Raw genomic sequence first — 15192 nt, forward strand, 5'->3', positions numbered from 1 at the left:
TATACTTGACTCCACAAGCATGTGTAATGCCATCAAGAAAAGGAATAGTTTGGAAATGTAATAGCTCTTTCCTGGCCTTTTAGATGAAATAGAGGCATCAATTCCACAAAAATTTCACCATGGACCTATGAAAATCTATCCCTGTCAAGGTTGGTGCATCAGAACAATTCAAATTCCCAACCACCAATATCCCTAGGAGGAAAACAAAGCTAAAGGGCACCTTCCAGACTTGCTCAGAGAAATTGCACCCAAAGAACTATGGGATCTAATCTCAGTGCTTTCAAGATACAAAAAACAGAGAGTTTGGCCTTGATCAGAAGATGATCTATTAATTGATAGATATATAGGTAGTTTATCTTGTATAGCCAACAAAATATGAATCCAAACGAAAGCACCTAAGGTCAAAGCCAAATCAACCAATCCCATTCAGCTATCGTGCCTCAATTCCTGACAATCTCCCAAGCTGAAGCAGAGGAAAGAATGTCATTCGAAGCTGCAAAAAGAAGACTAGGGAAAAATTACACCACAAATAGCTGCCTGGATTAATATCAAGTCTTCAGCTCGCATTGGGCCATTTCCATTTAGTGTGAGAAATTATATTTTTTTAAGAAAAGTAGAATCATAGGCTACTCTCCTTAGATATGTATTTAGCAAGGTCCCATTAGGATGCCATCATTCATGCCTGAGTGATATAGATTTACCATTACCAACCACATAACAAGGCATTAAAACACTCCCAATCTTTAACGATTCCCTCCAACCATAGGTAGCATCTGCACTACAATTAACAAACCTAACACTACCCTCAGCATGAAGAAGTGATGATGACATATGATTCATCTCATTACTTTGTTTCCTGCAGTATTGTATAATTTTTTTCCCTTCATGACCAATCAAGAGAGGAAAGATTGCTTTGGGGACACGACCATGCCAGTCTAATCCGGTGCCATCATTGTGATTATGTTGCCAAGCACTGGCAACCCTATAAACACCATAAGGAGCCACTGTTGATGTAGTGTGATAATCAAACTATGTTGCTCGGTAATGTAGGTGCCAAGGGGCTTACCACAGTGGAGTCCTTGCAATTTGACTTGGCTACAATACAAGTAGCAACAAATTATTTCTCTCCTGAAAACAAGTTGGGTGAAGGTGGATTTGGTGAAGTTTTCCAGGTACATATGACATATCTATTAAAAACAATCAAGAATGCTTTACATGTGAATTGTAAGTAATGATGTCAAAGAAAAAGAAACATATGAAGCTTTTCTATGTTAGTTTTTAAGTTGTTATAAAGGAATTAACAATACGTACAAAACACTTTAGGGTAGACTTCCTAATGGACAACAAATTGCGGTGAAGAGGCTATCTCGAAGGTCAAGACAAGGTGTTGAAGAATTTAAGAATGAAATTCTATTAGTTGCAAAGCTTCATCACAGAAACCTTGTACGACTGCTTGGATTTTGCTTGGAGGGAGATGAAAAGTTGCTAGCCTACGAGTTAGTGCCAAATAAAAGCCTCGATTACTTCTTATTTGGTATGTTGCAATTGAACCTTCTTATGTGCAAAATGTATAATTTTCTTGAAATCATATATCCAAAGCTTTCACTGGTTGTGGAAACTTTAAATTTAAGCCATTTTTGTTCTTTCAACTGATCATAGTTTAAGCTACCTTTGAATGAGAATACATATATTTTGGTATTGCGTGATGAAACTTCACCTTGAATTTTCTAATAGGTGCCAACTGCCATGTGCTAGATCATTAACGAATTTTGGTGCAAAGGTACAGATCCCAAGAAAAGGAGACAGTTGGATTGGCCATTACGTCATAAAATTGTTTTTGGGATTGCAAGAGGAATGCTCTATCTACATGAAGATTCTCGTCTCCGGGTCATCCATCGTGACCTTAAATGTAGCAATATCTTATTAGACAGTGAAATGAACCCCAAGATTTCAGATTTTGGCATGGCAAGGATTTTGGAGTTGACCAAACTCAAGCAAGCACAAACAAAATAGTGGGGACTTTGTAAGTCTTGGTTTTAAAATGGACGACTTTGTAATTGGATGCCAAACTTGCTCATTTTATCTATTTAAGAATGCTCATCAATCTACATCAAAATATGCAATAATACATATGGCTAATGTTCGAATTTGCAGTGGTTATATGTCTCCAGAATATGCGATGCATGGAGAGTTCTCAGTGAAATCCGATGTATATAGTTTTGGCATAATACTTCTAGAGATCATATGCAGCAAGAAGAATAACTACTACCACCAACTGGACGAGGGTGAATATCTTGCTAGTTATGTAAGTTTCACCATGCTACCGCAACAAATATTTACACTGCATTTTTTGTAATTTTCGGCAAGTGAAATTGAAATTTCTTCATAAAACGTAGTCCTTTAGCCTACATAAACACTTTTACAACTATTATTCGATTCCTTGGTCATATATGGTTTTTTCGCAAAATTCAAATGTCTTGCGTGATGAGTCATCGAATTAATGCCATGATTCTATGAAGATTTTCCCAACTTATTATTGCAGGTGTGGAATCAATGGAGAGATGGCAAGCCCTTGGAAGTGTTGGACCCGGCTATCGTGGATTCATATTCAAGAGATGGAGTGTTTCGATGCTTGCACATTTGCTTACTATGCATTCAGGAAGATCCGACTATTAGACCCACTATGGCAACCGTAGTTCTCATGCTCAACAACAATTCCTTTACCTTGCCATTGCCTCGACATCCCGCCTTCTTCATCCAAAGTAGCTTGTCTGGACCAAGCATTCAAATGGAAGAACTTAAATTGAACCAACCTCCTAGGAGGACAATGCCTTCATCAACAAATGGCATGTCAATTACTGAGTTGTGCCCCCGATGAATGGTGGTGTGACCAAAATCCTTCTTAATGGACGGTCTTGCTATGAGAATGCTTGGCCTTCCACTGAGATTTATCATGTACAAAAAGCAAAATCTAGAAATTTGGAGAATAAGCTGTTCATTGCTGAAAGGGGGTTGTGTGCACTTAAGACTACACCTGTTATTGATCATAGTTATTAAGTTTCATCTAAGGTTTTGTTACTATTCGAGGCTAAATCGTACGTAGATCCATTGTAATTAAGCATATTTGGACATTATTGTGCTTCTATAAGACTCAATCCCACTACTACTGTCTGGAACCAAATAATCATATAGGAGTGTTCGATATCTGACCCGCTAGACGACCCAAATCTTTACTTCTGTAGGTGCTCTATCCACGATGTATTGAATTCTCTTAAATCAGATGACCTTTTGGAGAGGTTGTTATTGTACTTTCCTCTCTTCTTCAACCAACTTTTAGGATATATTTGTTTAGCGGAAAATTAATTATTTAAAAAATATTTTCCTAAACTTATATCACTTAAAAAATGAAATAGTAATAAAAATATTATTATTCATAAAAAAATTTAAATATAAATTATTGTTGATAATGAAATATTTTTCATTTACTAATTATCTCAAGTGATAAAAGCCTTCATTTTTCAAAAAATATTTTCCAAATCATTCATTTTCTGTTAAACAAATAGAGTCTTATTATCCTTTTGTACCTATCTAATTTCTTTTCAAAGTTAAATAAGTTATTGATCTTTACATTGAAAATTCATTTGATGGTGCTGATTATAGACCATCTTCTTCTTTCGATGTTACTCATTCAATATAAGACGTCTTTCCATGAAAGTTTTCTTCGGTTGGTCGCTAAGTTATGACTATGGAGGCTGGCTTCAAACCCATTGGTCTTATTTCATTTCTCTGGGAGGCCAATGTATATATTTTCCTTTATTCTAATACTTACGAATCTTCTGAGCTTCTTATTTCTTTGATTGATTCAAGTAACATTTTAGTTAGATGTCATGGTATTTAAATAGATTAATCTATCGCTCTTTTATTATTGAGTTGACGGGAGAGCGTCTAATTATTATCCTTTAGGGACATGCGATTAAGCCGTCCCTAACATTTTTGGCAACAGGTTTGACAAAACCCTCATCAACGACAATTTGTGTACGAGCCATCACTAGAGAGAGCTTAGGACCTATTTCGACTTTTGTGTACGGTTTTGCCCATCGCTTATCGGATTTTCCTAGTAGTGTTGTCTCATGTGGGAACTACAAGACCAGCATGATTTTGGAAGACTTAGAAAGGAAAACGACTTAGCTAGTCTGGCTCATGTTCTGGACATGTAGTATTCGAGCATTGGTACATGACTTGTTCAAAGCATAAGATTGTTGGGATCCATTTATATTGGACACAGTGATTTTCTCATGTTATCCATTAACTTAATGAGCTATCCATTTCTTGATCTCCACACACACACACAAAAAGATAATAATTACCCTAGACTTTGACACCCCCCCCCCCAAAGACTTTCTTTCAAGAGCCATCCCTGCTTCTGTGTATACCATTCGTCATACCCAACTTGGCCAAATGCATAAGTATTTGGATATTACTGATCACCACTTTATCAATTAAATTTCCTACAATAATTGACAGTGGTCCATCAAAATTCACAAGCGGTATCAACTATACCAGCTGCCAATGACAGAAGGTTTTGGCAACTTGTAGCCATAAGAGTGACTAGAAGTCTAGATGAGAAGATCTCAAGTCAAGACTGGGAGCTGAGGGCCCCCCTATTCCTGAGCATTCCGTTAGGAGCACGTCGTGAGTATGCTCCAAGCAAGCATGTAATAGCAACTTGATTATGTTGTAAGAACTGTCACTATAAACTTTATTTGCTTTACGAAAAATGAATGATATGAAAAATATTTTTAAAAAATAATTATTTATACCGTTTTGAAAAATATTTAACGAAAATTTTTCTATTATTTATGAAAAATTTTAAATAAATTATTATCAAATGACACAAGTGATATTTTTAAGAAAATATATTTTAAGTTTTTTTATATTTCGCCGGAGCCTCGAAAAGGTGATGCGGCTTGGCTGTGAACATGTCGTTCAATTTGTCAGATTCTCTTTAGTCCATGAATTGCCTTACAGACTAGCAAAAGGTCTTTTCATGTTGGACTCTTGTCGGTCACGCATTTGACCCAATTGGGAACAGGGAGGGGCTTGAATAGAAAACTAATGTCAGATCGAAAAATCGATTAGGCAAATCAAAAGTTGATGGACTCGACTGAAAGAAAAAGAGGAATGTAAGGACCAAAAAGTGCACTTTTGTACAAGGTTATAATGATTATAAAGATTGGATCTGAACATGTCCTTAAAAAGTTCCCTCCTGAATAGGAAATCTCGGGCGGACACTTCCTCACAAGTCATTTAAGGCAAGTGAGAGGGAGTAGTATGGGATAGGTTCCCTATTGGGATTCCCCAACACAAGAAAATCTTTAGAACCAACGAAAGCCTGGGGTAATATATCCATTAGAACATGAGCTCTCCTTCACCATCTCCCTCCTTTTTTCTCCATCAAATTGCCCATCAGCATCTCTCACATCAGTGAAGCGGCACCTGTTTTTATCGTCAAAAATTGCGCCAAAACCAAACCCTTCCTTCCTCATTCCACCTACCTCAAAAACCTCGAGAGTCTCCTCTCATCACTTTCCTCCTCTGCCGCCAATTCTGCCGGCGACAACAGCAGCAGCAGTGGCGGGTTCGCGAATGCTGCTGCCGGCCAAAACCCGACACACCAGACCTTATGGGATCTTCCTCTGCCACGGCGATATCGACGCCCCGACATGCAGCAACTGCGTAGCCACCGCAGCTCAAGATATTAGCCGACAAAGAACCTCCATCATCTGGTACGACGCATGCATGCTGAGGTACTCGAATCAGCCCTTTTACTCGGTCATGCAAACAGCCCGTGTCGATACATGCGAACCGTTCGAACATCACAGACGGCCGATACCGAGCTGGCGGGCTCGCGACAGCTTTACACGCTCACGGAGCGCACACCCGACTTGACGGCTTCGGACTGTGGTGCAGGCCTCCTGTGGGCAATCGCACGTCTCCCTCAGGGGACGCCGAGACGAAGGGTGTTGATTTCCAGCTGCAACGTGAGGTTTAAGGAGCCCCACTTTTAAGACGCTGCTGCGTTGAGGACTTTGGCGACGGTGGGGGTGCCTAAAGCACCTAGTTTTGTCATTTTATTATTTATTATTTATTTTAATTTCCCTCTCTTTGGGGGCAATTTTAGAAATTAAAATAGCTTCTTTTTGCTTGGGAAATAGTCAATTATCTTTTAAAAGCGGCATTTGATCATAGAAATGTGAACCGCAGCTGAATTTCCATGATAATATATATTATAATATTGTCGTCAATTTAATTTAGCTTAGTAGGACAAAAGAGAAAGATAGACTTAATCTATCTAGATCAACACAATCATTCTATATAATATCTTACCCAAAAAAATGCCATCTTAAAGTCGAGTCGTAAACGAGTGGATGGATAGATTTCCCGGCGAACACGGGCCTGAGCGAGCCACGAGGGACTGGCAGCAATTTGCCATTGGTGGATTCCACTCAAAGTCAATTGACTTTGACTTACGAGAGCCCTTTTAAGGGGGCTTTTGAACTCGTATTTTTTGTTTGTTCAAAAAAAAAAAAACTCATATTTTTTGGAACAACGCACGGGAACCTGAGGGCCTGTTTGTTAATAGGTTAAATAATAACTTATTCTATTCCTTTATTTCCTAAATTTGAAATAGAAAATTATTTAGTAATTTTTCTTCTTTTTCCTCTTCTTTTTTTTCTTCTTCCCCACCTTCCCCCACCAGTCATTAGTCATTGTTGGCCGCCGATGCCGGCGGCCGATGACCAGCTAGGTGAGGTTCGGCGACTTGTTAAAGGCTCACCTAGCCATTGTGAGCCTCACCCAAATCAAGCAATAACCAAAGCTCGATACCATTTTAATGAGAGAATAGTAACAACTCAAACATATCATATTAACACAGCATAATAATCTCTCCTCTTATGTAAATCTAATAAAAACCGATATAAAAGAGTAAAATAAATTTCAAGCATGCAAACACAAGGCGATTTTTTATATGGAAAACCTCCCCAGTGTGAGGAGATAAAAAAAAACATGGGATTAGAATCCACCTAAAATTTTTCACTCTCAACAAAATTGGGTAAAAAATGTTCTACTCTAGTAAATACTAAAGGTACATAGCAGCAAAGACCTCAAGAACATCATTATTGGCAACACGCATAAATTTTTTAAGAGATCAAGGATAAATTTGACAAAAAAACACAAGTTTTTATTGACTCAAGAAAAATCTAGTGTAGGGAGCTTCAAACAAAAATCAAACCGTCCAGATTCGAGAACAGTGTACCATGAACACGTTGATAAAATTTCAGCTTAATCGGACCACGAATCAACCTCTTGATGTAAATCAAATTGACCCTGAAACTCCATATTATTTGCTTTCTCTTTTTCTATTATTACTGTCCATAATAACTTATTTGCGGTTACCACTTAAAAGATAGTGAAAAACTCTATTTCTCCATGTGATTTATCATATAGACTCAAGTCCTTTTGGATTTGCTATTCATTAAGCTTTTTCACATGAAAGTGAACCCAACTAACAAGAATTGATCTTGGTCGAGCGTGAAGGTCTCAGTGTTGTCAATGCTTGTCTTCTCCTATTCTTGCTAGTGTAGAGAGAGGAACGGGGGATAAGACGAGAGAGAAGAAGAAGGACAAAAGAAGGAGGAAGAGAGAGAAGATTAAAATAGGGGGAAAGAGGTGTGCTTAGCGTTCAGGGGAGGAACTCGACCTGGTCGGTCTAAAATTGGTATTTAAGTACTTTTCTCTTAAAAATGAATAAAAAAAAAATACTTGAACGATTTCAAAAATTAGGAAAAAGCCTAAATCATTTTTTTTGAATATTTTTAACGCAAGAAAAAAATCTTTTGAAAAATCATCCAATCTCAAGGTTTAAATAAGATTTAAGTACTATAAGGGCATTAATGGATTAACTAGTGTAATAAAGTCCTCAATTCTAATTTTTATGGTTACGAGTTGCATAGAAGTAAAATATTTATTCTGATATTTTAATTGGATTTCTAGTTGATCCACCATAAATCTAAATGAAAATGTAGGACTTGCAGGTTAAAAACTCGAATAATAAGTCATTAATTGGAGAGCTTGAAAAAGCTTGAACTAAACCTAAATTTGGTTACCATTAACTTTCCTGCCCGCAGGAGGGCTTTGAGGAGATCGCGATAGTACTCACTTGATTAGACGTTTATTTTGCGATCCCATAAAAGTCCACGTGGGACATTAGGGTGCAATAGTAACATTTATGTTCTAGGAAATAATTTTTTTTTTTTAAAATAGTTCTTTTCTATTTCTATTTATCGGAACAATTTCTAAGTAAAATAATGTATTTGGTAACCATATAAAATTTATACTCTAGGAATAGAAAAAGAATAAAAATGTGTTTAGTACGATCTACAAAAAAAAAAAAAGGAATGTGTTTGACGGCCACCGCTCACCATCGTCACTGCTGTCGCTCGCCGTAGCCACCGCCACCGATCACTTGCAGCCATCGACTGCTGATCGCCGCCACCGCCACCCATTGCAGCCACCCCTTGCCGCATTGCCAATTGGCAATGGTGGTCAGCTGACGGCAACAGCAGGGACGGAGGGCAGCAATTGGTAGAAATTATTTTCGAAAACAATTTTTTTTTACTTCTTATTTATATTTAAAATATATTCCTCAGCTACTTTTCTATATTGGGAATTGAAAAATAGTTGACGTCACCAAATGATTTTTTTTTTTTTTCATTTCAGGGAGTAAAAGAATAAAAGAATAGAATGTTCCCATGTGCTACCCAACTGTTCCGGCTCATAATTAGTTGAGCGAAAGTTACGTGTGAAAAGCACTCGTCATATTCGGCCACAATAACTTTCGGAGAAATACGGCCAAGAAGATTGTCCTTGAGGAGACTTAGGGGAGGTGCTTGAATAGAAAAATAATGTAAGATCAAGAATTCGATTAGACAAATCAAAAGCTCTTGGAAAGAGAAAAAAATACAAATCTGTCAACCAAAAGTGGGCTTTATACAAAGCTTATAATGACTAAAAAGAAGAACCCGCGAAAGCCAAATGTAACATATCCATCACAACATGAGCTCTACCTTCACCATGTCCCTCCCTCTCCTCTTCTCCATCAATTTGCTCATCAGCATCTCACACATCAGCGAAGCGGCACCTGTTTTTATCGACAACTATTGCCCCGACACCAAACCCTTTCTTCCTAATTCCACCTGCCAAACAAACCTCGACATTCTCCTCTCATCACTTTCCTCCATGGCCGAGTCCGCCAGCAACAACATCAGCAGCAGCGGCGGGTTCAGCAACGCCACTGCTGGCAGATACCCGCCAGACCAGACCTACAGGATCTTCCTCTGCCGTGGCGACATCGATGCCTCGACATGCAGCAACTGCGTAGCCACCCCAGCCAAGATATTGGCCGGCGATGCCCCGGCAAAAGAATCTCCATCATCTGGTACGACATATGCATGCTAAGGTACTCGGATCAGCCCATTTACTCGGTCATGCAACAATTCCCTGTGGCGAAGCAGGTGAACGCTTTGAACGTCACAGAGGACCCATCAGGGTTCTTTCAACTCCTGAATGAAACCATGGACGATGTACTGCGGAGGGCCCCGAGCAGTGGATCGGGGAAGAAAGTGGCCGCCGCAGAGACTGAGTTCGTGGGCTCGCAACGGCTGTACACGCTCGCGGAGTGCACGCCCGATTTGACCGCATCGGACTGCGGCACATGCCTTCGGTCGGCGATAGCTCGTCTCCGTCCGGAAACGCCAGGAGGAAAGGTATTTACTCCGAGCTGCAACGTGAGGTTTGAGGTCTACTCCTTTTACGACCCCGACTTGGTGACTGTGGTGACGGTGGCAGCGCCCCCACCGGTCCGGCTTCTTTCTCCTCCTGCTCAGGTGACTGCACCTAAAGGTACCTGGTTTTGTTTTCTCTGGCTTTTTAAATATTATTTCCCACTCTGTCCCAATATTATAATTTTCTTTTTTTCATCGAACAGCAATATTATAAATTAAATAGCTGTTTTTCGCTTGGGAATAAGCCAAATTTCTTATGCAATTGGTGTTTGATCATTGGAATGTGTACTGCAGCTGAGTTTCCACGATAATATAATCTCGATGAATGTAATCATAGCCATTCAATGTGTAAATCTTTTTATGATGTTGACGGACTATATATTAATATTTTTCCAAAGAAAATGCCACCTTAAAGTCAAGTGAGGAGATGTTGACGGACTACATATTAATATTTTTCCAAAGAAAATGCCACCTTAAAGTCAAGTGAGGATTGAGTGGATGCATACGACTCCTGGTAAACACGGGCATGAGTGGACCACGAGGGACTGGCACGGGGATTCCACTTTGACTTGCAAGAGCCCTTTTTAAAGTGGTTTTTGAACTCATTTTAAATAGCACGGACGGGAAATTAAGAATCACTAGTAAATTGATTTACAAAGTAATTTTTTTGGCCTCATATTTGATACTTACATGTGATCTACTTATTTAGATACTTATATTATATTATATCATTTACTAAATAAATGTTGTAAGCTTTTTCTGTAAATATGCATTGCTTGAATTTATTTTGTCAAATCAAACCATTTACGAGTCTAATTACAATAAAACTCGCAAATCATTTCTATGTTGTAAACCAATTTTACCCAGCAGTAAATCAAATTGTCTTTGATTACCATCCATTTGATGCATTCGTATTGGACTTAGAAGGATATAAATTGGCGTATCTTTATTCAGAACCAAAGAAACACTTCTCTCCCTTGGAAAATATCTGCAAACATACGGAAGCTATCACCACAACTGAAAGTATGATCCTCCATATGCAGGAAGAAGCAATAAATCCACATTGATAATCACTGCCATTGCAGTTCCCGTTGGCGTACTTGTAGTGTTTCTCTCTCTTGCTTCTTGTTTCGTTTGGAGGAAAGGGACCACGACCCATGAGCTCGTCCAAGAAGAAGCCGGTAGTTGGCTAAGTTCTTGTTGAAAACATTGTGTCCGCGGCTTGGAAAAGTTATGTGCCTCATTGAAATGACCAGTCTCATGCGGTTTTGTCATGTAGGCACGAATAAAATTACAAATGAGGAACCCTCGCAATATGATTTAGCTACAATACAAGCTGCTACAAACAATTTCTTTCGTCAAAACAAGTTGGGTGAAGGTGGATTTGGTGAAGTTTTTCAGGTATTATTAATTTTGATGCATCAGGAACTGCTTATGTTTAGTTAAAAGACTATCGTCAAAAGAAAAGAAAAGAAAACAACTGAAATAATCATTTCAAGGAGGCTTCCTAATGGGCAAGATATAGCGGTGAAGAGGCTATCTTGGAGCTCAAGACAAGGTGCTGAAGAATGTAAAAATGAAGTTACATAGGTAGCAAATCTTCAACATCGAAACCTTGTGCGGCTACTCGAATATTGTTTAGAGGGAGAAGAAAAGCTACTTGTTTTTGAATTTGTGCCTCATAAAAGTCTAGACTACTTTTTGTATGGTAAGTTTAAGTTGGGTACACAACTGTCTTCTCTAATATGCCGGCCTCTTACTCATTATATGATGAAATTGTAATTGAAAATAGGTATCTAATCTTAGCAAGCTAGATCAATTACTAAATTACAAGATGACTCTCTAATTGTGTAGATCCTGAGAAAAATATGCAATTGGATTGGTTAAAGCGTTATAAGATAGCATGGGGAATAGCTCGAGGAATGCACTATCTACATGAAGATTCCCGACTTCGGATTATTCATCGTGACCTAAAAGCAAGCAATATCTTGTTAGATAGTGACTGGAACCCAAGGATTTCAGATTTTGGTATAGCCAGGATTTTTGGAGTTGATCAAACTCATGCAAGCACTAATAAAATCGCGGGGACTTTGTAAGTTTGAAATTCTCATTACATTGGCTGATCATTTGGTCTTGTCAAGAGATGTGACTCCCTACATGGCATTGATTTGAGCATACTTAGATTGAATTGTTGTATCCTCTATTTTAGGCACATGTGTGTTGCAATCAATGTGGCTTTTCGTTTGTAGGGGTTATATGCCTCCGGAATATGTAAGGAATGGCAAATTCTCCATTAAATCCGATGTCTATAGTTTTGGTGTCCTACTTCTAGAGATCATCACTGGAAAGAAGAATGATCATTTCTGCCAATCAGATGGGGGTGAAGATCTAGCTAGCTATTGTCACTGACCAGGTTATTGATGCAAATGTCATAATGCACCCTTTGATATTTCGAGTAAGTCAGGCCGAACTTTGATATAGGAAGTACATGTACACTTTGTTCCCCCCAAACTAACATGACTTTAGCATTGCGACTATGGTTAAAATAACTTGTGTAATACTAATTATATGCTCCATTGAATTGATGCTACAATTTACCGAGGGTGTTTTCTTTCTAATGGATTGTAAACAGGCATGGAGAAACTGAAGAGACGAGACACCATTGGAAGTCATGGATCCGGCCATCCTAGACTTGCGTTCAAGAGATGAAGTGTTGGGGTGCCTACACATCAGCTTACTTTGTGTTCAGGAAGTTACGGTTGATAGACCCACCATGGCGACAGTGCTTCGCATGCTTAGTAGCCAGCCCGTCACTATGCCGCAGCCTCAACGTCCGGCCTTCTTCCCTCAAAGTACAGACCAATATATTAGTAGATCAATACAGCAATCGATCAACGGAGTGACAATTACAGAATCATACCCCCGATGATACAAGTAATTGTTTTATGTGATAGCTTTGTAGGCCTTGATATAATTGGCCTTCCGTGGATACCATTAGTGAACAATGAGCAATGTCTGTTTACTGGAGATCCTATGTATGACTTTTATATCTCAACTTTGCGCTTTCATCGTTAAGTCAGCAGTTATCTTGAGTTGCTCAACTGCCGCTTAGCTTAGTGCTCATGACGATGCGCTACGAAACCTTCAATATGCCAAAGGACCAAAAACAGCATAGCTAGCGGCATAGGAACCTGCTTGGCATCAGCAGCTGATAGAGCCTAACTCGGAGTTGGCAGAGGTTTTCCGACAAGATAGGAGATCTCATAAGGAGAAGTATTACAAGCTTTGAATGGAAGCGCCGATTAATCAATGCACTGGCTCTAACTATCCTAAGGTAGCAAAATTTCCCGTTGCGTTCATTGCAACCTACATGAATGATGTTACGGCTGCCCCGCTGTTCACATTGTCAAATCAAAAATCTTTTCAAATAAAAAAAAAAAAAAAACTGTATCACTAAAGGCTTCATTTGTTTCGTGGAAAATAAATAATTTATAAAATATTTTCCTAAAATGATCACTTATATCAATTACAAAAATGGATGAACAAAAAGTTCTTTCACAATCTATGAAAATGTTTGGCATTAATTGTTATTGATAATGAAAACATTTTCATTTATTTCAAACGATACCAGCAATCATTTCAATAAAAATAAATTCAAATCATTCATTTTTCGCAAGACAAGCGAGCCTAATAGAAGGGAAAAGTGCAAAAAAAGTCATAAACCTATTATATTTGTACTAATTTAGTCATAAATCTTTCGATTGACCAACTTAATCGTAAACTTTTTCATATTGGCATCAATTCATTCCATCTAGTGAATTTTGGCTGAGTAGCTGATGTGGACTCCAACCAATGGCCGGATGCTAATATGACAATTTTAAAATAATTTGTTTATTTTTTTATTATTTTGTTTATATTTTCTCTTTCTTTTCATTTTCTTTTCATTTTTCCTTTTCTTTTCCTTGTAGTGACTGGCTGGCATGGGGTGCGGCCCTTACCTAGCCTCGCCCGTGGCAAGGCTAGGGTGAGGCTGGCCTTGCCTAGATTTGGGTGAAGCCACCTTGCCTGTGATCTTGGATGAGGGCTATGACCGCCGCTGACAGCTGGCAAAGACTCCGCGAGGCCATCAACCCCGCTGCAAGGAAAGTAAGGAGGAAGAAGAAGGAAAAGAAAATGAAAAAAGAAAAGAAAAAGAAGAGAAAAAAATTAATACAAAATTCAAAAAGATAAAAATAAAAATAAAAATAAAAATTGCCTTGTTAGTGTCCTGGTCACCGATCGACGTCCACATCAGCATCGGCCAGCTAAAATTTGCCAAATGGACTAAATTGGTACCAATGTGAAAATTTTATGATTAAATTGGTTCAATTGAAAGGTTTATAACTAAATTAGTATCAATGCTATAGGTTTATAACTTTTTTTTTTTGTTTTCCCCTAATAGAATATTATTTAAACTAGTTTCTTTTTTTCACCTTTTTTTCTAAAACCAGACTCTAAGCCCAATCAATTACTGATATGACATAATCTTGGCACAAATATGCCTACATGGTCATTTGATTATGAAGGCATGAAATTCAAATGTGGATTGCTAGCATCGAGTGGCCTAAATAAAACGGGAGGAGCAAAAACTGTGTTGTTTCCGCATAAAATAAAGATGAGTGGGAAGCTCGGTCAGCTATTCGTCTTTCTGTGACATTTATAATTCTAAAAGATCACAATAAATTTATTATCGGAAACTTGTAATAGTCTAAGTAGAGTCTTAATTTGCCTTCAATAAAGTGAAGATTGTTTAAGTTCTAAGAAAGTTTGTTGGTAGAAAATGGCTGTTATGGTTGCTCATAGATCCGAGTACCACCAAAGCCTCGTGACATGGACAAAACAAGAGTATTGTTACATGTCACAAATTATTGTAAGGAAACATAAGATGCAACTTTTGTCATTCCATGTGGCAAATTAGTAAATGAAATATGTGCAGGACAAGACTATTGTGAGTACATGATGGTGTCACAAGGAAAATTCTGTGTTATTAAAAAAATTAGTTAGAGCGATACGTGAGTTAAAAGCCTGAAAGCGCTTCGCCTTACTTATCACCGAGTGCAAGTAATATCTTGATTGTGCTACCCATTCTGGCTTTAGCTCGCATCTTATATGACTTACGTGATTAGACACTATTTCACGAGAAAAGAGAGAAGGAATGGGCTGTGGTCCATCTATTTTATAAAGCTTTGTTGAAACAGACCTGTTCACCTTACCAATATTGCATTGAAGTAGTCCGTAATATTTTCACCACGTGGTGCAGGGATCCAATTGCAACATGGTATATTGTCTTTCACGATATTATATGTTT

At 38.3% G+C, this 15192-nt stretch overlaps 2 protein-coding genes across 2 annotated transcripts; both read left to right on the forward strand.

Moving 5' to 3' along the window:
- Nucleotides 1-1031: 1031 nt before the first annotated feature.
- LOC120294028 (cysteine-rich receptor-like protein kinase 10) lies at nt 1032-2878 on the forward strand. Its single transcript, XM_039313896.1, is given in 6 exon segments — nt 1032-1172; nt 1324-1534; nt 1787-1975; nt 1978-2023; nt 2155-2305; nt 2543-2878. Coding segments are annotated over 6 exon segments (1074 nt in total).
- A 6670-nt stretch (nt 2879-9548) lies between these two features.
- On the forward strand, nt 9549-12254 carry LOC120294029 (cysteine-rich receptor-like protein kinase 25). The gene is made up of 6 exons (XM_039313897.1): nt 9549-9963; nt 10889-11026; nt 11125-11246; nt 11436-11553; nt 11700-11937; nt 12095-12254. The coding sequence occupies exons 1-6, from the start codon at nt 9549-9551 to the stop codon at nt 12252-12254; spliced, it is 1191 nt and encodes a 396-aa protein (XP_039169831.1).
- Nucleotides 12255-15192: the final 2938 nt, after the last annotated feature.

This window comes from Eucalyptus grandis, chromosome 5 (assembly GCF_016545825.1).
Source record: "Eucalyptus grandis isolate ANBG69807.140 chromosome 5, ASM1654582v1, whole genome shotgun sequence".
NCBI classification, from domain to species: Eukaryota; Viridiplantae; Streptophyta; class Magnoliopsida; order Myrtales; family Myrtaceae; genus Eucalyptus; species Eucalyptus grandis.